Source organism: Podarcis filfolensis, assembly GCF_964270895.1.
Source record: "Podarcis filfolensis genome assembly, chromosome: 9".
Taxonomy (NCBI): Eukaryota; Metazoa; Chordata; class Lepidosauria; order Squamata; family Lacertidae; genus Podarcis; species Podarcis filfolensis.
Genome location: NC_139610.1, coordinates 23,610,660 through 23,637,928, shown reverse-complemented (window position 1 = coordinate 23,637,928; position 27,269 = coordinate 23,610,660). Strand labels below are relative to the sequence as shown.

General features: G+C 42.8%; 1 protein-coding gene across 6 annotated transcripts in view; it reads right to left on the bottom strand.

The window, feature by feature from the left end:
• DLC1 (DLC1 Rho GTPase activating protein) overlaps window positions 1-27,269 on the bottom strand; it is a 241,822-nt gene that overhangs the window by 17,265 nt on the left and 197,288 nt on the right. For all 6 annotated transcript variants that reach the window (XM_083630057.1, XM_083630058.1, XM_083630059.1 and 3 more), the window contains 3 exons: window positions 14,002-14,073; window positions 10,886-10,967; window positions 4,318-4,381 (listed from right to left, as the gene is read on the bottom strand). In XM_083630057.1, coding sequence (XP_083486183.1) covers window positions 4,318-4,381; window positions 10,886-10,967; window positions 14,002-14,073 — 218 coding nt within the window. The remainder of the gene's footprint in view (window positions 1-4,317; window positions 4,382-10,885; window positions 10,968-14,001; window positions 14,074-27,269) is intronic.

Sequence of the window (27,269 nt, the reverse complement as noted above, 5' to 3'; positions counted from 1 at the left end):
ATCCCCAATAAACAATGGCAATAAAATACTCCCAATGGCAATACAGTTCATTTCAAATCAGTGTTATCCCAACCAACCATGACCTACTGATGTGAACACTTTGGTATTTTCTGCTCTTTTTAGTAAGCCAGTGGATGCTGGTTTCATGCCAGTGTGATAATCCAAGAAGATCATTAGAAGAGCAGAGCCAGTGTAGTGTTGTGCACGCAGTATCAGCCTCTGTGTGGGAGACTAGGGTTTATATCCCAACTCAGATGTCATGTAACTGTGCACAATGGAGTCCTATCAACGTTTGTTTGTTTGTTTTAAAAGGAAAGCATCAATTGCCACATGATATAAGAAAGTATGGCGGTCAGCTTTGGTAGAAAAACCAACTAACGAATTAAAGCTTCTGAGGGGTGTGGAACAAAAGGATGCACTTGCAACAGATGGGTATAGCTTTATTATTATGTCTGCAGGCAACCCATGTCCCCCTTCTGCTCTCTTCCAGGTCCAAAAGGACCCATATATCAGCAGTTGCGTGTCAACTGAACACACACAAAATGGTTGCTGCCTTTACAGCAAAAGAAGACATGGCAGAATCTCCCTCACATTACAGCCATACCTTGTTTTATTGTGCTTTGCAGATAGTGCTCCTCATGAGGATGCGGGTGTGGATGCAGGCATGCCAGTCATTTCCAGGAAAGGAAATCCCCCCCTCCACCACCACCCCACTTCTGGCCATGGGGAGTAGAACTGCCTAGGCCTGGACCTGGGGTTTCCCCCTCCCACCCCTGCAGTCGGGGGGGGGGAGGGAGCTGGCTTAATAGTATAGTGCAAAAATTACTTTATATGCGCCGGGAAACCAAAAGAAATGTACGACTTGCTTTATTGCTGTGGTCTGGAACTGAACCCACAATCGCTCCGAGGTCTGCCTGTACAAAATTTTCTGGCTAGTGTAATTTCAAGCTATAATTTATTTACTCATTTGGACAACTGACTGGAATTGTGTTGTTGTAAGGGTTGCTGGCCTCATGGTAATACAGTCATACACTTGAATATGCTTCAGGTTGAGCGCTTTCGGGTTGCGCTCCGCGGCCATCTGGAAGTAACGGAACGCGTTACTTCCGGGTTTTGCCGCTTGCGCATGCGCAGACGGTCAAAATGATGACCCACGCATGTGCAGATGCACAGTCGCGGGTTGCGTTCGCTTCAGGATGTGAACGGGGCTCCAGAATGGATCCCGTTCGCATCCTGAGGTACCACTGTATGTAATCTCATCTCCTGAGGAGGGTGGGGGGTTGGGGTTTTGTGCATTTTACTGTTATCTGCATCGTGTGAAAATGATAACTAACAATAAAAATAATAAATAATAAACCCAATGTATGCAACAAATAAAAACTATACTCAACATGAAACTGCTTTGAAAAAGGAGGAAAAGCAGCTGGGAGAGGGGCAGATTATGAGCGAAGAAACAGCAGGGTGAGGGGGTGGTTCATCTTCACCATGCCATGCATTTCCTCACACCAAACAAAAGTTTTGTATGTAAAAGACACCAGGATCAATCCCTGGCATTTTCAGGCAGGTCTGAAATCCTGCGATAGAACTGGTTCTAGCCAGCATAGACAACAATGAGCTAGATGGACTAACGGCCTGATGGACTAATGGGTAGAAGACCCTTCCTAAAGGCTAGATTTTCCCTCGCTAGGATTTTAAAAGGTGGGGAAAGACCTACTTTTTGAAATCTGCCACTTGGAGTTGGGGATCTCTACAGAATACGGGGCTGTATCACAACAATGTGGTCCTTTCCCTACAACCAGTCATGAATTTCAGAAGCGGCAAAGTGCTTGAAGACAGAGCAGCGTGTTCCGTGACAAGGTGCTGATATATATATATATATATATATATATATATATATATATATATAGTATTTGAAACTTTAAAAAAACAGCTTTACAAAACAGAAGGAACTACGCAAATCTGTTGGTTACTATGTGCTGCCACTAGCCCCTGTAGATGTTCTATTAAGTTATATGAGATACCATTTAGATCAGCGGAAAAGTGCGGCATGCCTTAAATGTTCCACTGGTGCCAGCGAGGGCAGGACCATCCAAGCCCTGCTCTCTTGTTTATTTTCCTTAATGCAATTAAGAGGCAGTTCTGAATTGTAGCAGCTTAACTCCTTACTGATCTTAAAGGTCTTTCAAGTGTGACTAATGAGGCCATGTGGGAGATTGCTGCAGGTTGATGCCTCCAGGCCTCTTACCATATCTTGTCGCCTCCTTCCCTCAACTCAGTATATGAGAACCTTGAGAAGATGCTTTTTCAGGCATTGCTTCAGGCATTTTAAATATTTGACTTCATGGAACTCGGGAGAAGCAGAAGTCAGCTGAGGGTGCACATTAATGCACGCCCAGCATGACAATGGGGTGCACTGATTATCTTCCAGGCAGTGCTCAAATGAGATTTTGAACGTGGAAGATCCGCTTCACGTTTTTAAAACTAGAAAGCTAGGGCAGCGTCAAGACTGCAGAAGTGGCCCCTCCACTTTTTGCTGACATGGAACAGCACGTACAGCGCATAACTTACTTATTTAGTTGCTATACTGTCTAATAATTTTATTTGTGGTATTTCTTTTACACACTGGTGCACAATATAAAAACCAAACAAAGCTAAGAGTCTGTTTTTAAGGGGTAGGGGAGAATAGACCAAGGAGGACTAATGAGGGGGTATAGCTAAGAAAGGAATTTCTGTTACATACCTCCATTTACTTTCTCCCATTTTCTTGGGGAATGTTCAATTCTCTTGAAAGTTTAGACTGATTTTTCCCCTTAAATGAATGGGAATGTAATAGTTTCAAATCTATTTCAGATACCAGATTTCAACCGCTGGTTAAGGCAATTTCATTCCTCTGGGCATTTGGGAACAGAGGAAGTTCAGGTGTTCATGCTGCTGTTTCTAGGATTAGGTAGGTATGTTAATGTTTCAGATGGAAAAATGTATGAAGAGAGTTTATATGTAGTTATTGAGGTTATGCAGAATAGATGTAGAATGTAGAGTGTTGCCCGGTCATATACACGAAGTCTTGCACAAGATCATCACAATGTGCGCTTGTGCTAAATTCAAGTTGTGTAGCAAATCTTGTTCTTGCACAACAGCCCGCAGAAGCGTATCTATGCCAGAATGTCTTGTGTTGGCATATTGCTCAGTCCGACCCAATGTACTTTACTGCTTTAAATGTGGATATTTTAAAAACTGGTTTACTATTACCAGCCACTTTGGGGACTTACTTTGGGGAGTCAAAAGCAAGCGTTACAAAATATGTAAACAAACACATTTTCAAAACAGTGACACTTCGGAATGGTCCCATGGTTGCATTCAGAAGACTGCATTCAGAGGATTGCACAGAGGACCTTCTTGGTAGTAGTGCCCACAAATAAACAACTATCTGACTTTTAGAAGACATCTGAAGGCAGGCCTCTTTAGGGAAGTTTTTAATGTTCCATGTTTTATTGTGTTTTAATATTCTGCTGGGAGCCACCCAGAGTGGCTGGGGAAACCCAGTCAGATGGGTGACATACAAATAAAACAACAACAACAACAACAACTCATGTAACACTGAGGCCAACTCATTCTGCCCAGTCTGCAAGCCCCACCTGGGGCAGAGGACTATCTGTATTGGCCATCTTTAAGCAACTGATCAAAAACAGCCTATATAACATAGCGACGTGCCTTAAAAAACTGTAGATTATTGTCAAGATGACTGAAAAACAAAATGCTGTCATTTCACATACTTGACATCTCTGGCAGCTGTGTTTTTTTATTATTAAAAAAACCCTATTCAATGCAAAAGCGTCAAAATTCACACAGATTTGGTACCAGGATATCAGTTAACAGATCTTTACCACCATTTTGTAATGAACAGCTTTGATGGAGATGAAAAAACTCAGATTCCATCTTGAAAAATAAGGACCATCAGGCATGAAGCTTCCAGAAAGGCAGGTTTAATCCTGACAACTCTGTGCCCATTAAAACAGACAGTCTGATGTTGAAAGAATATCAGTCTGACCAATGATGCCTTTGTTTGCCACATGGATAATCATAAGGGAAGAGAATGAACAATGACCTCCTATGCATGCTTATACTTGGAAAGAAATGCCATTTTGCTGAATGGTGCAGACACAGTAAGTATGTTTAGGGCTGAATCCCATGCACACCTGCAAGGGAATAAGATCCACGGACATCAACGGGGGCTTACTTCCAAGTAAACATATACAGGAAGCCAGAATATCAACCAATTCTTTACAGTACGGTGACAGACTCATCAAGGGCACTTACCCGCTTCCTGCGTGGACTGATCTCTAGCTTCATCATTGCACATTTGTTTAAAGTATTTAAACGCCTATGCAGGGAAGAAACAAAACAAAACAAAATTAACAGTAAACCTGTCATTCTGTGAAACTAACTATTTCAAATAAAAGATCATCTTGGAAGCTCTCACTAAGCTTATTTACATGCAAATGCCCCGAAGGGGAGCCCCAGAATAGCACATATGTTTAATTAACACCACGTCACATCAGCTGGATACCAGATTCTGTAGAGTGGTTGGGATGCAGATGCAGAAGCGTAAGAAAATGCTGTCCTGAAGCAGTTCCTTATGAGTCAGGACCATAAAGGAGAGCTTGTTCAGCCAGAAGCCATGAAACGTGGGTAATTGGAGTGTGGCTCTTGTTCTTCTAATGGAAAACTACCAAGCCCTTCCAGAGACTGAACTTTCTTGGAATGCTGCACTCTATGCATGCAAGCAGGAGTTAAGATATTTTGGAATAAACCGTCTGCATCTAGCACGGTGCTCAAATGGCCTTAAGGAGACATCGGAATTGAAAAAGAACATCTGAGAACTGCCAGCCATTTCCTCTTAATACGGTGCAATTTCACACAAGCTGGCTCAAAATGGACTTGGAGAGATGGAGAAATTGCTACTGCTGTTTAGCCTTATCCATTCAATTGCCTCCTAGAATATCTCTGTGTGGCCACCTCCCTGATTTCCTTTAGCTCTCTCCTCAAAACTCATCTTTTCCAGATCTCCGTAGTCCCTACTGTAACTAAGGCAAAAGGAATGTTCACATGTTACATTGAACAAGTGTACAATACGTTTATACAACAGCTGGGCCATACAATTATTCACATGTAATGCTTAGCATGTGTAGAGTCTGTGTAACCGAAGTACCAGTTGTCTGCCTCTATGTATGCACATACAAGTGTTGGTGTGAATGTAACCTGTTGATATGTACGGCTCAACGATTTGTGTATGCAGATTGTACACACGTTTAATGTGAATAACTGTATGAATAAACAGCCAAACTATTTGCGTACGCAGGCACACATATTGCACACTCGTTGAATGGAACATGTGGAAGGGTTTGCAGGATTGCTCACATGTGTTGAGGCAGCTTGTACCAGTGTTCAGTGTAACATCTGAACAAGTCCAGCTGGGATAGGAAGAGCATGAGGTTCTTAATCTCAGGGTTGTGGGTTCAATCCCCACGTTGGGCAAGAGATTCCTGCATTGCAGGGGGCTGGACTAGATGACCCTCATGGTCCCTTCCAACTGTACAGTTCTATGATTCTAAGCCTAATTTCTCCAGGGCATACACCCATTTTAAATGATCAGAAGTTACAGCAACAGAGGAACAGGCAACAATAATTATAATTTATCATCAGTATTACTGTACATACAAAATCCTGGGGCAGAGGGGAAATCACTCTTTTCTTGATCAGATCAGACGGAATCCTTCTACCCGTATGTCTTTGTGTGGTGCAGCTTACTGAATCTGTTTTCATTTCCTCCCCCCTGCCCCACCTACTAAGCTAAAGCCTCAAAGAAGAAAACTAATTTCCCACACATCAGGTGCCTAGATTGTTCTTTTCAGTCTGTAATACAATTATTTTCAGCATAGCTCCGGGAGAACTCTGCTAATCTATTCCCAAAACGAAGAAAATCAGATTACTTTTCTCTCTCTCAAGGTTGTACAATTTTTCTCATAATTTTGCACCAACACACAAAAATTAAACAAAAAGGATTGCTGGGTTGTTATTTTAAGTGCAAGTGGTTAATTAAATAAGCTTACCAGTAAAGATACTACTTCTTTTTATTTTTTTTTATTAAATAATACAAGTTACAAAGTATATAAAAAAATGTGCACTCCGCCCTCAAGACCACTCCATCGTAACTATCTAACCTCCCAAAATTTCAGCTCCTCTTGCAATGGTTTGACCCCTTTCTGTTTTCTTAGTACAAATACCTTCCCTATCTCCTCAAAATCATTCCTCCTCCATATTCCCTGTCTTACCTTGATAGCACACATTAATTTATCATTAATAGCTATAGCTCACACCTCTTTATACCATTCTTCCATCTGATATTCACCTTGACCTTTCCACTTCCTAGCTATAATAACTTGTGCAGCTGTCAATAAATTTGTGAGCAAGTATTTCATAGCCTGCGTGCCATCCACCCTGGCATAAATTGATAACAATGCTACTTCTGGATTTCCAGTCAGCTTTAACCCTGTGATTTCTGTTATCTCCTTAAACACCTTTTGCCAAAACATTTCACTTGACCACAAGAGATGCAATGCTTTGGAGTCAAAGTACATGAGACCTGGCTCAATTCCAGCATTAACCACTAGGACACAACACTACTACAGTTTAGCATACGGGTGGCAACCTTTTTTGGGTCCATGGGCACATTTGCGAACCAGAGAAACCAGCTGTCGCAGGGGCCCTGTGGCAGGCCACATTCAGTCACACATGTATGCTTCACCAACTGGAGAGAAAAATGAACAGGAGAGCCTACACTGAGATAATATGGGGGCAAGAGGGCTTAATCTCAAGAGGTCTAGAGCAGGGGCAGCCAATCCAGATGTGGATGGACTAAAACCTCTCATCATCCATTGGCCATGCTGGCTGGGGCTGATGGAAATGGGAGTCCAACAACATCTGGAGAATACAATGTTGGCTATGTTGGCCAAGCAGGAACCTGGAGTTAAATAAATGCAGGATCTCCTGATTCAATTTTTCACTTCTTCTCCAAGTGAGAGGAATGGAGGAGAGAGTACAGAGGACCAAGGTCTGCTTCCAAACCCAGGAGGTGTCCCACAGGGACTCCCTTCCAGGAATCCCCAAACACGTTTCCATTTAATTTACAAAAATTATATAAAATAACTAGTTAAACTTCCGATACATCAAATTAAATTAAGGGACAACATCTTAATGGCTTGTGCATGTCTTCCTCCTTAAAAATAATGGAAAAAAGGGAAAGAATCTCCCAGTTTGGATCTCCAGGTTTGTTTTACATAAACATTTGCACATTTTACAACACTGGTCCCCACATGGAGTTTTATCTAGTTTCAACCTGTTGCATGTAACCAGCCCAACCACTTTGATCTGTCAGAGAAAACATATTTCCAGCTGGCCTGATAAGAGCTTTGATTTCACCAAGATTATCTGTAGCCTGCTCCTCAAAATAAGACCCTTAGGCAGCTGAAATAGATAAGTGTAGAGACGGTGAAAACTATTTCTTTGGAGGTAACTTCAGAAGTTTAAACATACACTTTGCAGAAAGGCAAACAGAAAAAAAAGCAGAACGCTAAACAAAACAACCCTTTAAAATGAAAGAAGGACACAACCTAGTAAGCCTAATTTTAAGATCCCAGTTTTAAGAGTTGCAACGAGTGAACATTCAGAGCAGGGTTTCCCAAACTTGGGTCTCCAGCTGTTTTTCGACTACAACTCCCATCTTCCCTAGCTAGCAGGACCAGTGGTCAGGGATGATGGGAATCGTAGTCCAAAAACAGCTGGAGACCCAAGTTTGGGAAACCCTGATTCAGAATATACCTACACACACACACACACACACACACACACACAGAGCATATATAAGAGGAAGATGGTAGTGCAGTAGTAGAACATCTCATTTGTATGCAGAAGGTCCAGGTTCAATTCCCAGTATCTCCCAAGTAGTGTGACAGTGATCTCTGCCTGAAATCCTGGATAGTCACTAGCAGTCCATGTAGGGCTAGATGGGCCAATGGACCAATACTGGGCTAGGTGGACCCATGGTCTGATGCAGAAGAAGGGAAGGCAGTTTCCTACATCATTATGTGTAAAGATCTCAAAATCGATGCTATACTATTTGGGAATCACCACCAGCAACATGACGATACTGGAGGTAGCATTACAATCAGAAGCACTACCTAAAGGACATTTTCATTTTCCCTAACTTATTAAGTGCATGGAAATCAACAGTTGGTTGAGCAAGGTATTTGGATGTTGCTTAGCAGCTGTGCACACTTAAAGGGGTAATCTGGTACGCCCTGAAATGGACGTAGCAGTACAATCCTGGACACATTTAACCCAAAGTAAGTTCAGTTCAGTTCAGTGGGGTCAACTCCCAAGGAAGCAGGTACAGGGTTGTAGCCTAACAACGAAAACATTTATCCATGTGGCTTAAAAAACAACTTTGCCTTCTACTAACCCTAAGAATCTAAAAAATACCACAGCAACTTTGATTGCTGGAAGCTGGCTTCTAGAGGAAAAAAAAAAGGAAGAAATCTGGAATCCTGACAAAAACAAGAACCCACAAGATTCATGTTGTTTGCATGCCGTTGTGTTAAGTGATTTAGAATCCTGCATAATCAAGTGTTTAAATCATGCAGGCACCCCCGATGAATAGGGGAAGATTCCTGCTTCAGAATTTTACCCTATCCTAAACTTCTAGGAAGCTTTGGTGGGGGGGAGGAAGGAAAGAGGACCAAGACAATGGGGACAGGGCTTGCCAGCCTGAGCCCACTGTCCCTTGGTAAATGACAATCACAAAAGAAAACAGAATGCCTGAAGAGGCAATGGTGAAAACTGAGGTATATGATTATTCCTAATCCAAGCCGGGGTATTTATACCATTGTTATTTCATGGAGAAGACAAACTTAACAGAAGGGGAAAGTGCACACAATGGCATTCCTCAGCCACACTATAAACCCAGTTCCCTCCTGGTTTCACAGTTTAAAAGACACTTGTACCCAAAGCAGCAAATCAAATACTGGTCCAGCCCTCAGTCTGGGACCTCGCCACTCACTACTGCTGCTGCCCTTTCTTCAGCTGAGGAAAGGCAAAATGCCTGTGTATAACTTGTGAAGCACCTTCTAAGTGCATTCATTCTATCAAGTTTACAGCAGCAAAATCAAGTCCTGTAACACACTTGACTGAATGAAGAGTCAATGCTTGGTTAGACTTATAAATACAATCTGTTTGCAATTGATGAGACACATTATTAAACAGAGGCAAAGGATTTTTCTTTTTAAAAACTCCTAAATCCATTTATGATGGGGGTTTTCTGAAAAATGTTAAGACCTACATACACTGAGTCAATCCATTGACTTACAAACATTTCACTTTTGTTGCTGCTGCTTTGGCTGAAAACAAATTTAGAATGCATCCTTGAGACATTCAAACTTAGCCCAAAATATTCTTGTCTTGCAAGCGATCACCAGATAAACCACAAAGGCTACAAGCTCAGAACCACAGTTTGACAATATCAGTTTTTCCAAACACCAACCCCCTTGGATTAACTTGCAAATCACATTTTGCACATTATGGTAACAATAGACAGTCAATACTGTTCGTTTCACCAAATAGAATATAAGTATGTCTTCTGAATGTTGTTTCCTTGAGTAAAGGATTCTCCAGATAGATTTCTCCCCAACCCGCCCTCCCAAAAAAGGAAAGAAAAATGATTTCCTTTTCTTAAGGGTTGACAACCATGCAAAATCCACACCTGCATTTATGTATCCTGTTAAAAATGACTGGTTTTATTATTTAGCATTACATGCTCACATCCAAAAACATGTTTTTAAGACTCGTCACTGAAGAAATTTGCAAAAATTAACTTTCGCCCCTTAAAATGGCACACCCTAACTTGATTGCTTTGGGGGCTGAATGGGTGCAAGAGAGATTCAGAGGGAGGTTGTGCAATCACACACATTTAGCCTTGAGTCCATGGTGGCAGTGTTCAAGTCCCAAACACGCCCCTGCAGTAGTTCTCAGTCAAGTCTTGCATTCTTAGCTGGAGGCAGAAGTGGTGACTGTCCATGAAGCTGAATCCAAGAAGATGGTTTCTTCCCGTGGTATTCCAAGTACAGGAACCAGTGCCAAATTTACGTATAAGCTAAACAAGCTATAGCTTAGGGTTCCACTCTCTTGGCCCCCCCCCAAAAAAAAATTAAAGGAAAAAACCTGGATGTGCATTTCTAAAATGTAAGATAAAAACAAATAAAATAAAACCTACATACAGCAACAGTGTATTGAGTTGTGTAGGCTCTTATGATGTAAGTAATGGGCCCCGCCTGCTAGCCTGCTCCCTAAAATATCACTAGTTTGCTCATTTCTATATATAGGGTGAAGACAGGAGTGCCTGGCGTGCTCTGGTCCATGGGGTCACAAAGAGTCGGACACGACTAAACGACTAAACAACAACAATATATAGGGTGCCTACATTCTGCATGGACTGATTGCATGGCAACATGTGCAAATGGCTTTAGATACCTATTAGGTCCATACATTACCATATAGCATATATTCAACACAAAAAACAGCAGCAATTTGTTGTTGACAAAGGACAGCTGGACATATAAAGGGCCCCATTACCTTCAGTAGCTTAGGGCCTCATCAAACCTAAATCCGGCCCTGACAGGAACCCAGCATTCATTTATGATGAATATATAGCAACAAATGCTTTGGATTTCGGAGAATATTTGGAATTGACAACCAGACAATAAAAAGACTGGCACTGACCCTATCCTTCCACTTGAAAGTATCCTTTTTTTGAAGCAATCTTTCCCCCACATACCTGCACAAAGCTTCAATAGCATCTCTGTCCAGAAAGTCATGTTCTCTCTTGACCGAAGAAATGTCAATGGGAAATATCAGATCTGCAGGAATCAAGATGGATGGGCAATCAAAAAGAATGCTATTCCCAGAGATAAAACTTATTTCAAAGCAACTGGCTGTCTCCAAGACATCAGAGGCAAGGGACCGGCTCCTGCAAGATAAATTTCCCTTCATACTGCCTTGGATGTGTGACAGCAGCCTGCTTCTCATATGGAACCTTTAACACACAGGACTGGCAACTGAAAATTCCCATGTGTCGCAGGAAGGAAAAGGGGCGGAGGCAGAGCGAACAAAGCACAGAGGAGCAAACCAAGTCCACAACTGCATGAGCAGAGAAAAACCTTACTGAACTTTAAAACAAACAATTTAACGTTTTGAGGAAGCTTTCCAGGAGTCGGCATGAGCTGCGTTTAAGCAATAGGTTAGCGATTCCAAAAGCACTGGAAGGCAATGATGTGGAGAAATAAAACACAGCCTTGAGAGTAGCCAAGCAGCTATCTTTGGATAAACTGACAATGACACTCTGTTATGAAGAGTTATGAACTGAACAGAGGGGAGAAACAAGCTGCTAGGAGCCTCGTGTTGTTTCCCATTCCCTGAAAACAATGCAGCAGGCCAGGCCTGCACTTTGGGGACCTACCACCCATCCGCCACGTCTGGTGGTCCACAAGAGGGCTGGATAAGCCTCTCCTGTTTGTGCTGCCTATCTGGGTTTGCAGAAACAGAGGCTTGTCAAGCACCTGGCAGGCCGCAATAGACGGCTGGTGGGCTGTGTTTGCTTTCCCGGTTGTGGAGACCTGTCTTAGATAAACACTTGGGGTGGGGTGGGCGGCAAGGAGGAAGCAACAGCAGTGGCTGAAGTCTGGAAATCTACAGCTGCTCTGCAACTGAAACAGACAATTTTTTTTTGCCACTCTCTACAGATTCCTGAACCGGCAGATGGGTCGATGTCACATTCCTCACACAGCCAGAACTCCCCACCGCTACAGCGAATGGTTCTATGTAGGACATCTCAGGCGGGCTTTCCCCCCAGGCCCCATGCTTGACAAGCATGAATACTCTATTGTGTAAACTTTTACCTGATGCGGATCAAGGTCTCTCTTGCGGCTCCTGCATGCCGAGAATTGGTATGATGATTTCTATCATGTGAAGGGACAATCTTTTGACTTTAGGGGTGGCCCACCACCGAGACCATAGAACACCGATCCTGAAAGACCTACATTGGCTCCCAGTACGTTTCTGAGCACAATTCAAAGTGTTGGTGCTGACCTTTAAAGCCCTAAATGGCCTCTGCCCAGTATACCTGAAGGAGCGTCTCCACGCCCATCATTCAGCCCGGACACTGAGGTCCAGCTCCGAGAGCCTTCTGGTGGTTCCTTCACTGCGAAAAGTGAGGTTATACAGAACCAGGCAGAGGGCCTTCTTGGTAGTGGCACCTGTCCATCAGATGTCAAGGAAATAAACAACTATCTGACTTTTAGAAGACATCTGAAGGCAGCCCTGTTTTGGGAGGTGTTTAATGTTTGATCGCTTTACTGTGATTATGATTATTTGGTTGGGAGCTGCCCAGAGTGGCTGGGGAAACCCAGCCAGATGGGCAGGGTAAAATAAATTCTTCTTCTTCTTAAATGGGAAGTTAGCATTGACATGGTGTAAAAATGGGCAGTCTGTGGCACTGCAGATGCTTCTGGATTCCAACTCCCATTAACTGCATCCAGCATGGCAAATGGCAAGGGATGATAGGAGTCCAACAACATCCCAACAGAGGTTCTCCATCCAGGAACGGACTTTGGTAATCTTTCATAATACGGCGCCCTGTGTGAGGCCAAAATGTGGCACCGCCAAATGGACCTTCTCAATTTTGCATCACTGACAATGCTTACAGGAACATTCCTATAAAAATATTATGTCTTTAGGCACAAATCATTATAACCAGACCATGTACATTCAGACAAAAAGTTTCAGCCCTCTCTACTGAAGTTCTAAGGCAGGCTTGCATGACTTCCAACTCACCAAGCCACATATGGTTCCTTCGGGGGGGGGGGGGACTCAAGAAACCTCCTGTTTATGCTTCCAGAACCACAAAAACAAGGCACCTTGGGAGCCACAAGCCATGAATTGTGGGCTCTGTTTGCCTTGGTGAGTCATCAGCCTCTCAGACTGACCACAAGCTAGCTAGCTAGAAATGCCATGCGTGGCAATGGAACCATGAAACTAGGTTTGATGGGGGAGCTTTTTATTTATATAAATTATGAAAATAATAACGAAGAGGTTTAGTATGTGTGCACATCCTTACATTAGAGAAAGGCTTCCTAGAGATTGTGCACCTTGGCAGAGAAAAGGAATCAAAGTGTTCAAGAAAACCAAACTTGTCCAAATATAGGATTTTGAACAAAGGAGTTGGACAATAGCAAGAGCTATCCTGCATGCTGATTTTCTTTTTTTTTTAAAGGACTTTTCTTGGCTCTGTGTCAGTACCAAATGTGAATAACATAATAGAAGGAAACTCAGTTGCTAAACAGATAAACAAAAGCATAGCCAAGTGTTGTCTCTGCAAGTGCTATTAGCGCCACCGGTTGCCAGAGCAGCTGCCAATTAAAGCCTGTCTCAATCGCTCATCAAGAACATGCTTCGCACTGCTGTAACTTCCACCACTAAATAATGAACTATCACTATGTAGTTATAACGAACAGCTGGGGGGAAGAAGTGATGCCGAAGTGTTCTGGCAAATCTGTTGGGACACAGTACCAACAGATTTAACTTGTGTCAGATGCATTGAAAAAATGCACCTATGTGCACCTGTGCAGTGAATTCAGCTCCCTGATTCTGCCTCTTACTTACCTACCTAAGATCTGTCCTTCCTTTCCCCAGCTGGGTGCCCTCCAAATGCTTTGGCCTGTAACTCCCACCATCCCTGACTAGTGGTCCCGTTAACAGGGGCTGATGGGAGTTGGGAGAGAATATGTTAGAAAGATGCAGAGAGAGATAGGCTGATCTATCTTATTTGGAAATAACAGCGATGGGCCTAAATCACTTTAGAGGAGTAATGACACAGAAAGCAGCACTGTTGCTTACCTTCATATAGCTGAGCGTATTGTGGAAACCCTGCTGCCCGCAGCCAATCACAAGCCTCTTTGGCCTCAATCTCTGGAAGATAAAGAGAAGACAATTCATAGTTGAGATGTGCAAAGCAAAATGTTTTCCCCTCCTATTCAATTTTTTAAAAAAGAGAGAAACTGTGCTTCAAAAATATGCATATATTCAGCAGTGACCTTGGAGAAATAGAAATTATTTCCCAAGTGCTATTATTTCAAGTTTTGATTTCATTGTATATTTTCACAGCTTAATTCTACTGCTTAAGTACACTACTCCTGAAGTGACACCTTAAATTTTCAACGTGCTTAATGGCTGCAATCCAGAGCTATGCATTGGTGCCAGCGCAGTGCTTTCACAGAGCTACAAAAGTAAAAGAGGTGCTTTTCATTGTCTTTTGGGGTACCTGGGTTGGGTCAGAATTGCTGGCTTGTAACTTCTTTGCAAAAAGAAACCTTGGCAAAAGTATGTATGTATTTTTAAAAATTAGATAAGGCCGGCTAAATTAACACCACTGAAAACTTCCAAATAAAAATGAGTAGCATTCAACAAATCATTTCGCTTTTGATACCACAATTTTTCAGACTGAAATACTTAGTGAAGCCAATACCCAACCTTTTTGCATCGTGTAAATAATACCGACAAACCTAAACCCTGAGAACAAGTGGCACATTGTTTTACATTTGCTCAACCACACGTTCGCTACCCAGGTTAAAAGTGGAGGAAGACTGGAGGTCTCCACGGCATTTACGAGTGACTCGGTTTACATACCGCTTATTTGCTCCAAGTATATATATTCTTTGCACTTCGCTCCTTGAAAATATACCATTTGGCAGGCTACAGTCATTCACAAGTATGCACTGGAGGCCAGGAGAAAGGGAATACGTGCAGATCGTTGAGTTACATGCTCTGTTTTCTTATCAAGCATGCCAACACGTCTAATTAATTTGGGTTCTGGTTCCAGGATACAGACGAAGGCTGACAGGTAAAAAACTTGGATTAGCTGAAGAAAATAAAAAGCTCCAGTTGACCCCTCAGGAGCCTTGGTTGTACTGCACCTCTCCCAAGGTCCCAAGTCAGAACTTAATGGAAATTTAAGTTAATTCCAACAGAAAGGTGGTGCAAAAGAAAGAAGAGAAAAGGATATTTTTGCTCCCTTTTAAACTACGACACAGAATGCCAACTGTGCCAGCTATTGGAGACGCAGCTGAAAGGACTCAAACCCACACAGGGCATCTGAAAATGGCAGCCAGACATCTAATGGGGGTTCTGCCCAGGAAACAGTATTTGAGGGCCTCTCTGTGGGCAGTTTTAGTCATGCTCCTAATGGAAATCTGACCTGCCCCTGCACTGCAGTTGGCAACTGGAGCTCCCAACCTGCACCCTGCTATTGCTGTCTATGAGGGGGGAAATACAGTTCCTTGGGGGTGGGGTGGGTGCTTTAAAGGTATGATAAGTACACAGCCTAAACCCCTTGATGTGGCTTGTAAGTAATGCAATTTATGCACTGTGTAGTTTGGCCCCCAAATATGGGACCTTGGGCCATTTAAAGGTTTCATGGTTGGGCATATTTGCTGGTCTGAGCATCTGAGAGAGACCTGATCTCATATATCCCCCTAGTCTTGCTCCCTCTCTATACCTTTCCCTCATATCAGTCTCAGCTAAGACCACAGGTGGGCAGCCTCAGGACCTAATTTGGCCCTTCAAGCTTCTGGGATTCTTCTCAGGCCACACTCTCTCTTTCCAGACCTATTTCTTATGTTCCTGAGGTACTTTTGTCTGGACAGAATGTGCCCTTAGATGCTGATCATGCATTCATTGCATGTGTAGAAAGTAGTCCCCAGATATGTCACAAATATTGCTTGGCTCACTTTTGTCTCTAACCCTGCCCAGCACTGTCACATGACCCCCAGGTTGCCCAGAAGTAAACATAGCTGCCTGCCTGACGAAAGTTCACCATGTCTGCTTAAGGCAGGCACAACCACCATTTATGAAGCCTTTCCTTCTCCTTCATGGCAATGCTACAGGAAGACTTTCCATGGAGAAGATAACATTACTCTGGAAGTGTAAATCTGTATTTTTTTTTCTAGCAAAGATCCATGAACAGAAGCCATCAAGGATCTAGTAAACAATGGGTGGATCTTTGCTGGAAAATCTACATGACCTTTCAAGTATAACAATGGTGGTCTTCCATGATATTAATTCCAGCAGCATAACTGGGGCCTGTTCCATTATTTTGGAACAATTCCTAATTATGCTCTTAGAGAAACATATGGGCCAGTGCAGAGGGGGTCAGGTAGGAGCAAAATATGGGCGGGGGGAGGAAATATGGCAGCAACCAGCTTCAGGCCTGATCTTCTCTGAAAGTCAATTAGGCTCATAAATAGTTGAAGCTTCATTTATCTCAGAATGGAAAATCATAAAAGCTTCCCATGTTAGAGAGTTAATTTTTAAACAAACAAAACAAAACACCCAGCTGCCAGTAGCAATTTTCTACAACTTCCTTTCTTATCACATACTGTTATTTATTGGGTTTACAGCCCTAAAATATTTTTAAGTGATTAAGGCTGCTATCTTATGCAGTGTTATCTAGGAGTAAACCCCAGAAAAACCCTGCAGGATTTACTTCTGAGGAAATATGCATGGAACGGTAGAGCGGGAAGGGACCACGAGGGTCATCTAGTCCAACCTGCTGCAATGCAGGCATCTTTTGCACAATGTGTGGTTCGAACCCACAACCCTGAGATGCTCTACTGACTGGTTGGGTTGTAAATGTATTGACTAAACTGGGCAGCCAGACAAACCAACCAACCAACCAACCCAAAGACAACTGGCGGGTAAGATGACATGCAAAACAAAATTGGTACTTTTAAAAAGTTTCCCCCAAGTCTTAGTTTGTATACAAAGCAAGAATTTAAAATTTGTTTACAAATATTCCTTAAATTCCAAGAGAAATATTTTCTGCTCAAAAACGTTTCGGGTTAATAAAGGCACCTGCCACTAAGATTCTGGTAGGGAACAATCAAACTCTTGCTGGTTATATCCATCCTTGGCCACTTTTAGGTAGGATGGAGGCAAAAATTATAAGACCCTTTTGCAAGCTACACTGATCCGATACAATTGCTGCAGTATTAAGGAGCAATCCTATGCACAAGAAGCTGGCATAAAGTTACACAAGATCCAAACCCCGTTCATCAGGGGCAAGTCAGAACAGTCCCTGTTGCCATACCCGCTGCCTGAGATTTCACAAGCCTGCCTGCCACTGCCTGGTAACCCTTTTAAGAGCTTTTAAGTCATCTGCCTTGCTTACTACATTTTGGGCGGTTAAACAAGGGTTCTGGAGGATCCTGGAAGAACTCACAAGGCTGTCTTGAGATCCCATAAGATCAGCCTCACAAGATCTCGCGAGAGCCCCCAGAGCCTGGTATGCAAGGTTCTCTAGCCCCCTTTCTATTCATTTATTGGTGATCAGCGTAAAGCTGCAGCCACATAAGTAAAATCAGCATAAATTGAGATCCTACTGTAGGATCCCGTTCTGGATTGCCAGATCACGTGACCAAGCTGATCCAGCCTAAATCCCCATACTGCACTCTTTTTTTGTGCATGAAGTAGCACTCCCCTAAGCAAATCTTCCAGCTTAGGAAGAGAGATTTGTTTTCCCCTCAGGAACAAAGCAGAAACAGCTCAATTTCTCCTCCCATGCCCTCAAAAGCTGGTCTATATGTTGAAATAAAGGCCAGCTTTACATATGCTGCTTCCTATGGCACCATAAGTTTCCAAAACAGACACCACGAAAGGAATTCCTAAGCGTCTCTCACTTTTTCTTTCATTTGATAACGTCTTGGCTATCAGGTCTGACACCTAAAGCTTTTCTTTTTTTAAAAAAAGCAGCAACAACTCCCCCCTCGAGGCAAACAGAAACTGTGTATTCGAAGTCCTGATTATCTGGGTTGATCTGTGTGCCTGCGACTACCCTGGATGGACTGCCACTGTGGTGAATCGAAGCAGTTTTTGCTAGCTAGATCTCACTATCAACTCTATGATGCCACCACTGTCCCTGCACCCATCCTCTGCCACCTCACAAGGATGCTAGTATTCTCCTGATGTTGCCGGACTACAGCTACTGATAAAAATTAGGGTCCTGCAACATGCTGGTTACCTCTCACTTAACTAAGATGTGAGTCTAGACTTTGCCATAGCACTGAGGGGAGAGGAATATGAGAATTGATATACAGTCTGCCTGGCCCTTGCTTTCATTGAGATAATTGCTCTGTATTCTGAAAACTAAATGCACACCAGGAGGACACAAAATTTAAACATTGCCACAAAGGCTTAAGATGTGATGCGAATAAACATAATACCTTTGTCTCATTGGTTCCATCTCTTCCACACACTCAAAGAGTGTATTTCAGAGTGTGTCATTCTATCAACCAGCCAGGTGTTCCTCAGTTACCATATAAGCTTTGCATACTTCAGTAGTGAAGTCAAACTAATAGACAGATGCCTCCACTGAGGCCTTTTCTCTCTATTTCTTGCCAAACATATTTAAGGCATATTCCCTCCTACTTCAAAGAATTTCTCATCCCTTAGTTAGCAGTGTGTGGTGTTTTCCAGGAATCAAATTTGCTTTCTAGCAAGAAAAATCCTGGATGGCAAAAAGAAGAAGGAAGAATTAAATTCACTCAAGCGTCTCGTGATGATATAGCAAACATGACTGAAAGAATGGTATGCCCAAGAAGGGGAAGAGCTTTTTGCAAGCTGTGGACGATGAGAAATGTGTTCACTAGATAAATTAGAATGCAATCATGTTTAAACTATACTGTGCCTCCAGAAACCACAAAGAATACATTAATTTTATCTTTTGCATTTATATTATGGCCCTTGAGAGCTATCCGGACACCTCACACAATTAATCACAGCTAAAGATAATTATATCCAATCAAAAAGGATTGAGAAAAGAGTCATTATTAATTAAAAATATGACATCCTACTTAGAACTAGGGGCAGAACGGGGGTAAAGTGTGAAATTTAAAGTACATGAATGAAGTAAAGATGCAAAGAACAGGCTTTTGGAATCCATTTTGTGGTAAGAAGATCATTATTTTGATCTTTTGCCTGCCTGTAGGGAACAACCCTTTTATTCATCTACTGCACACATTTCCTCAATGATTCCACCACCACCACTCTGCAGCCAAGGTGGTACAATCTTGATGTGACTGTACCATGTAAAAAATTTCATGAAGGTTGCTTGTCCGAATGCTCCTGTCTGTCCATAAAAATAATGTTCCATGTTTGAGTATTCAGAGGGCCAGCTCCATCTGAACCAAGAAGGAAAGCATTTCGGGAGGGCTCACAGTTCTAACATACTATCTGGTTCAGATGTGGTTCAACTGGCCCAAGTGGATGGGACTACTTGCATGAACTTTGGAGTGGCTGCTCTCACCAGTGGAAATCTCCTCAGGTCCTTTGAATTCAGAGAGCATTCTTGTCTCATATTACAATGCATTATAGACATACACTGTGTCACACGTACACTATACCCATGAGCAACTACTTATGAGGGTTTAGCCAGCTGAGAGAACTTTGTACCAGCTCTGAAGAGTTTGTTTCCAGAAACCAACTACCTAAAAGAAGTGGTGTGTCATCCCATATGTTGATTTGATATCAGGGGTCAGCAAACTTTTTAGCAGGGGGCCGGTCCACTGTCCCTCAGACCTTGTGGGGGGCCGGATTATATTTTGAAAATAAAAATAAAAATGAACGAATTCCTGTGCCCCACAAATAACCCAGAGATGTATTTTAAATAAAAGCACACATTCTACTCATGTAAAAACACCAGGCAGGCCCCACAAATAACCCAGAGATGCATTTTAAACAGAAGGACACATTCTACTCATGTAAAAACATGCTGATTCCTGGACTGTCCATGGGCCGGATTTAGAAGGCGGTTGGGCCGGATCCAGCCCCGGGCCTTAGTTTGCCTACCCATGGCTTATATAAATAACTGAGAAAACCAAGGCCTACTTAATGTTTTGAAAGAGAATAGAATATCAAAACATTTTCCTTTACATATACACAGTATAATATTCTCAGAAAGTATTACAAAAACAGGAAACAAAGAATAGTAAAATAAATAAAGCATAGAGCCATTCAGAATAAGTTAAACCAAATGGATGCTGATGAAAGGATATTCATAACAGTAGAGCATGTTATCACCTTATAAATTGGGTTGACCAAATATGAAAATAACCCTCAGCACCCAAGACAGATAGAATGAGAAAGCATGTGATGACACATGCACTTTGCTTTTCCAGAGGATTTGGATAGAAGTTGGATCCTGTAGAACTAATGTGATCCTTGAACAGCACATAGAGCTGAAAGAAGTGGGGGAGGCATCATTTCCCCAATTTCCTCCTTCAGCCCTATGCATTTTCCAAGAGAGGAGAAGACCAAGTCATGGCCAAGGGAGAAGTGTGGATCTCAGAGCTTGTGTGCACCAGAGGAAGACTTTGAGGCTGCCACCCACCTCCTGGATTAGAGGAAAGGGTCCCATCTCATTATATTCCTTCCCCACCTCAACATCAACAACACACGAGTGTTATTAGCCTGGAATAAAAAATAATAAAGGATGTCGGTCTTTCAGGAGTACAAGGGTAAGTGGGAGAAAAAGAGCACAATCCTAAACCCTCTTGTTCAAATTCTGCCCTCCAGCTGTTTTGGGACTACAATTTCCATCATCCCTGACCACTGGTCCTGTTAGCTAGGGATGATGGGAGTTAGTCCCAAAACACCTGGAGGGCCAAGTTTGGCCATGCCTGCTCTTGTATCATGGGACTTAAGCAATTGACAGCAAGCTTAAACAGTTTAAATATATTTAAATATATTTCACTTTACAGGATGGCAGTACATTCAGATTTTGCCTCTACAGAAGTGTAGCCAATATGAATCTTAACAAGGATTTTGTTTTTAAATAGACTATGTTGCCAATTCCTGCTGAAGATAATCAAGTTGGCATTGCCAAAAACATAGGCGCACCTCTCTCCGATTTGTTACAGAAAACAGATTAGTAACGTAGTTTACTTCCTGTGTAAAGATAAAAATGTTACTTACGACTCTCTGGAATTAGCTGCTGACTTGACATGTACATACTGTTTTTTGTTTTGAAAGAGAACGAACAGAAAGATCAAATGGGGAGCTGTCTTCTTTGTCTGATCCTTAGTCCAGAACTATCAGATTTATTAAGAGTGAAAAATCTTCTAAAAGCCCAGTAAGAAACAAACAAAACAGGACAGCTCAACTTAACACATGATGTGAGGAACTTCTGATATTTGTAGTTCCTGCATGCAAGACACACACAAAGAACTCTCCTCCTAAAAAGGACTGGAAATAAGGCTTGATAAAATAAAAACTGCATCTTATTTAGGGTGAAGATAATACACTTGATGACAATTAAGCAAGTGGGCTTTGAGAGGATTTTTCACTAGTGCTAGTGTGTGAAAATGGTCAAGATCCAAGAATCCCCAGGCATGCACCTCCAGATGGTGGATACGTCAGGAGCAATCCCTGACGCCCGGGCATCTTCACTTGGTCACATAACAGGACCTGACAATCAGCTGATTGTTGTATCTTGTGCTGAACGCTTTGCAGGCATAGGTGGAGGTTCCTCACCAGCCCTACCATACTCTGAATTATAACTTTGTTAATGGCCCTACCTTAAAGGATAGCCTAGGTTAAAAAACCCTGGTGAGGTTTTCCCAAGTGGGTCCATGGTGATGTTGTGCTCTGGTAACCTCAAGGTTAGATTACTGCAATGCGTTATACATAGGGCTGCTTCTGAAGACAGTTCGGAAACTTCAGCTGGTGCAGAATTCAGCTGCCAGGTTGCTCACCGGAGCAAGACGGTTTGAGTATATTACACCAATCCTGGCCTGACTGCACTGTCTACCAATTAGTTTCCGGGCCCAATTCAAAGTGCTGGTGTTGACCTATAAAGCCTTAAATGACTCAGGACCGCAATACTTCAAGGACCGCCTCTTTCCACATGAACCTACCATCTTCTGAGGCCCTCCTTCATGTGTCTCCTCCTTGAGAGGTCTGGAGGGTGGCAACACGAGAACGGGCCTTCTCTGCAGTGGCTCCCCGTCTGTGGAATGCTCTCCCCAGGGAAGTTCGCCTGGCGCCTTCATTGTACACCTTTAGACGCCTGGCAAAAACGTTTCTTTTAAACCAGGCCTTTGCTTGATCTGATTTACATCCTATGCCCTTATAAAATGTGGGGTTTTTTGGGGGTGTGTGTGTGACCTATTGGGTTTTTTTTTTAATTTTTATTAGGTATTTTGCAGTTTTATATCTTGATTTTATCCTTTGAACTGCCCTGAGACCCCCGGGTATAGGGTGGTATATAAATTCAATAAACAACAACAACAACAACAACAACAACTTTGCAATGGTGAATTCTTGTTAAATGCATACTTTATCTCATATTATGATTAGAGGGTGCAGATGGCCTTATTTCTACAGCCTCTCTTCCTTGCCTGATTAAGAATATTCTAGTCAGAGTTGTAGCTATCATTTGGGGGGGGGGTAGCTGGAGTTTTTTGCCCCGGGTGAAGCCTCCAGAGAGGCCCCATCGAGGCTCCCAGCCTGTGTGTGTGTGCGTACGCAAAAGCGCGTGAGGGAGGTGCCAAACTGGGTCTTTTGACCCAGGTGAAATTAAGCCTAGTTTCTCCCCTGACTCTAGTGTTCTGTACTTATGACAAGAAGATACAAGTTAGGAGCAACAGCCATTTCCTTCTCCAAGTGCTCTAGCTCACAGCATCCACAAATACACAGAGATTAACCAGAAGCCAAGCAGGATCTTGTTCTGCCAGCTGAGCTTCAACAAGCAACGCCAGGGGAAGCCTGAGAGAAGGCGACAGTGGGCAAGTTTCATAGACAAACTCATGACCCTTCAGTGAGAACGGTATTTGGTCGAGTCCCAAATAATCAAACACTGCATTTATTTATTACAAGAGCAAAAGCAGAGCGGCCATCATGATCATAGCTGCAGGCCTACTTTTCACTGGAATCAAGGAGGCTTTCAAGTAGATGCACTGATGATCTGAGATATATCGCAAGCTGTCGGCCTCTCAGGCAGCTGGATAAGCCAGCAAGACAATGTGAGAGGAAAGAAAGCTCAGGTAAGAGCCTGTTCTCCACATCACATTGGCATGTTTCCCAGTACATCAGAGGCCTGAATGACCAAATGCTATGGTCCAATTCATACACCCAATTCCGGCACAGATACTTTCTGTGCTGAGGTACTTCTCCCCTAACTTTCTCAGGTGTACAAGGGTAGCTTCATAGCTTTTAAACTCATGTGCATGTCAGAATCAATGATTCCAGGGAATCTGGACAGCTCCTGAAAGCTAAGAGCACGCATAAATAGACATAAGGTGCTCAAACTGGTGCAGGATTGGCACTACTTTTAGGCTGGGCATATTTTAATTGCCTTTTTCTTGCCAGGGAAGGGGAGAGGTGCTTCTGCAATTTTCTGCTTCGGCTGCCAACACCCCCCCCAACAAACCCCTGATTGGCCTAGGGTACTATGTTCCTCGACCTGGGAGGAGAATGGCAGCATTCGAAATATGCCAGGCACCAAGCACATTTTGCACCTGGCTACCAGCCACTTGCAACCAAGTGAAGATACCTGGATGCCAGGATGGCGCCTGATGTCTCCACCATCTGGAGATGCATGCCAGGTGATCCTTGGATATCGCCTGTTTTCACACACTAAGAACACATCCTCTAGAATTCTGTGCCTCATATTTTATCTGCACAATCAGAACGAATTTCAGGAACCAAAAAGTCCCATATGACTTTCGAGCAGTCTAACCCCAAATGACAACTAGACATTCTGTTTTGGCAAGTGTAACCCTGATCTGAGGAGCCATTTTACACCTAGCTTATATATTTGAGTTTTTAACACTGGGTCTAGGGCACTATGTGCCTCGCCTTGCTGCTCCGTAACAGTCAGAACAATGTTATCGGACCAATCCTGGAATAATGATCACATGGAATTCAGCTCAGTGAGAACGTTGTAGTCTTTACAGCTGCAAATATATACTTCGAAATGGATGTCTGATGCCGGCAGAAGACTCTCCAACAACAGTTGGGGCAGAGAGTAAGATTTCTAGGGCTTGATCAAAGCTTTAGTGCCATGCGTTGGGATTTGCACATTCCCATTAAGAGGAAAACCATAAATAAATTATGCAATAGGAAACTCCACAGTATTTGCATACTTTATGCAGGTTGGAAAACTCAGCTTTCTTGATGCAGAATTTGAACTGCTTTGGCACAGAATCTCCATTCTTTTTTTAAAAAAAATACAAACAGCCATGCCTAAAAGACATGGAATCTGAGGATCTAGTGTGGTGCGTGGCTGTGGAACCCCCAAGGACTGGAATGCAAGACTGTATAGGGGGTGGCAACAGAATTCTCTTGTACAGGGTGATGTATAGAATGGATTCCCATGAATCCATGCTATTATAGGGTGCATTCATAAACTTATCCGTCTTTTATTTAAAGCGAAAACCCTACCGAAGACAGCCACCCCTTATTCCAAGCACATTATTATTGGAAAGATGGTATTTGCTGGACTAAAGAACAGATCAAGAGTTGTGTTTGTAGCCTTGGCTAATTCACGGTCTCCCTGTAGGAAAAACATCAGCCTTCACATTCCTTGATATTTATCAGCCATAGAATCAAAAGCAAACAAGACATCTTGACATCCTTCACCACACAGAATTATTTAAAAGCCACCCTGACCCTTGCTGCACAGGAATAAGGTAAGAAACATGACTGGAATGGCTTATCTCATTGGGAGTTAGCTGCCTCAATACTCATGGTCAGTACATGGATTCCAAGCTTTAAAATGTTCAGAAAACTATGAAAGCTCTAGCTAAGGTAATACCTTTTAAAAAAATTAAGCATACAGATGAAAGAGGCTGGCAGAATGGCATAGAAACACTTGTTTAGGAATGCCATTGTTTATAAGGATGTTGATGCAAGCTGCACACAATTTCTGAGGTGTGCTCAAGGTCTCCCTTGCAATTTCAGAGGGTGGTGGTGTGTTACCACCATGTAGTGCAGCCAACACGAAATGTCTTGGGCTAGCTTCTAGAAATGTGTTCCATTGCAGCAGACAACCTACACAAGAAAGCAACGAACAAGGCCCCTTTGAATTCCATTTCACACAGAGAAGAAACAAGAGGCCAAAAGAAATCTTGGCTCCAATGCTACCCAAAAAAGTCCACCAGGAATCTAAGCCTCTTACTTCTGGGGCCAAGTCCAGTACCCTGATGAATCCTCTTAAAAAGAAACCTTGAGGCTTTTACTGAGGCTTGATTGGCACTTTAAGAAATGCATGTTCTTGGCTTTGCATACTTCTGTGCAAGGAAGGAATTTCTGGATCTCTCACTATCTGCTAGCTATGTTTTGGGTGCACAAGGGAAGCAGCAGAGCCCTTGTCCTAATAGCTCTGGACCTCTTATCGTTCCTCACAACAATGTCATTTTATAGGGAAGACTGTATGCAAGACACATTGCCTTGGATTTGGTTATACTTCTGTAATAAGCATAAAAAGGAAGCGGAAACATCTGAAGTTATTTTTGTGTCTTTAGGTCTTTTGGCAATGGAGCTCAAATGCTGGGGTGGGTCTGGTATTGTCTGGAGCCTGTCAGTTCTGCCGCATAGCCTCATTTCCTTCTTCCTGTTGCTAGTGAAGTATGAGAAACTTTTGTTTACAATATGGGACCATCCTGTTTGACACAAGCCTTCATTCTTCCCATTCCCCTGAACAGGCGACAAACTGCAGTTGTCTCCTGCTGAAGTCCCGGGCAGAAGTCTACATGGTTCGATTTCTGTTGCCCCCCCCCCAATAAATCCAGGTACAACAGGGATGGGGAACCTGTGGCCACCTGGATATTGTTGTTCTTGATTCAGCATGACCAATGGTCAGGGAAAGTAAGAATCGTAGCACGGCAGTATCCAGAGAGCTTTTCCATCTCAGAGCTACAGTCTGCCATACTGCTTCACACTAGAGCAGATGAGGCTCAAAAGATCCTATGTTGCGTGGCACTTAAAAAACAACCCATGCACATTGAATATGACACTCCTTCGTGTGTGAAGGATCAGCATCATATGTACAAACTGATGCAGGAACACATGAAATATCTTTAAACAGAATCAGTCCAACCACTTCCATCTAGCCAGTATTGTCTGACCTGTTTTTAACAAGGGATTTCATGAACTCGTGATAGATGGATATATCACAATGTCTGAAATAAGGATGGAGCTATGTAGAGGCATTGGCTGGCTTCATGGGTTTCCCACATTGTGATTTTGCACAGTGCACACACACACACACACCCCATGATTCGCAATATATTGCTAGATCAAAAATTACACAACCAGTATCATTATATGGGCTTGAAACCAGTTTTGGATGATATATTGCCCAGCCCTAACACACACCATGAATCACGATATACTGCCAGCTCAAAAACAATGAAACCAATATCACGATATGGACTTCCAACCGGTTTTGATAATATAGGTTTGCCTGAATCTTGTAACACTGAATAGCTCTGTCAAAAGCAACTGATACAAGAGAGCCAAGTGCTCTGACCTATTAAATACTCAGGCCCCAAGCAGCCCCAATCCATATACCATACCTTCCATCATGTACATTTCAAGTAAAAGCCTGGAACAGAAGACCATAGCCACCAGCAATAACTTCAGGAAAATCTTTTAGCATTTGAAAGGGACAATATATTCCATGCATATCAATAGGCATGTCTCCTAGTCTTCTGCGGCAACTAAGGACCCCCTGGTTCTTGCCCCAACCCAAACTATTAGGCCAGAAAGGACCAGCATAGGCGCATTGGGGCAAGTAACCTTTGTGATCTTATTTCCAGGGCTGACAATCAGCCACTGAACTTTCTGCTGTATGAAAAAGGTTCTTCAGACAGGGGGTTCAAAGATATTCCCACCATCTGCTCCAAACAGAAAGGCAACGTAGTATACCAAGCTCAGCAAATGAAAACGAGAGGCGACATGAAGCCTATTGGTGGCTTACTGGCCAGAGAGATGCTGACCTAATCAAGCTCTGGTGACACTTTAAGAAAAAGCACTCAATCTGCTTGGCTATTACCTTATTTCTCATTCATTACAAATTGCATTGCAAGTGTAATCAGAGACACAATATCCGC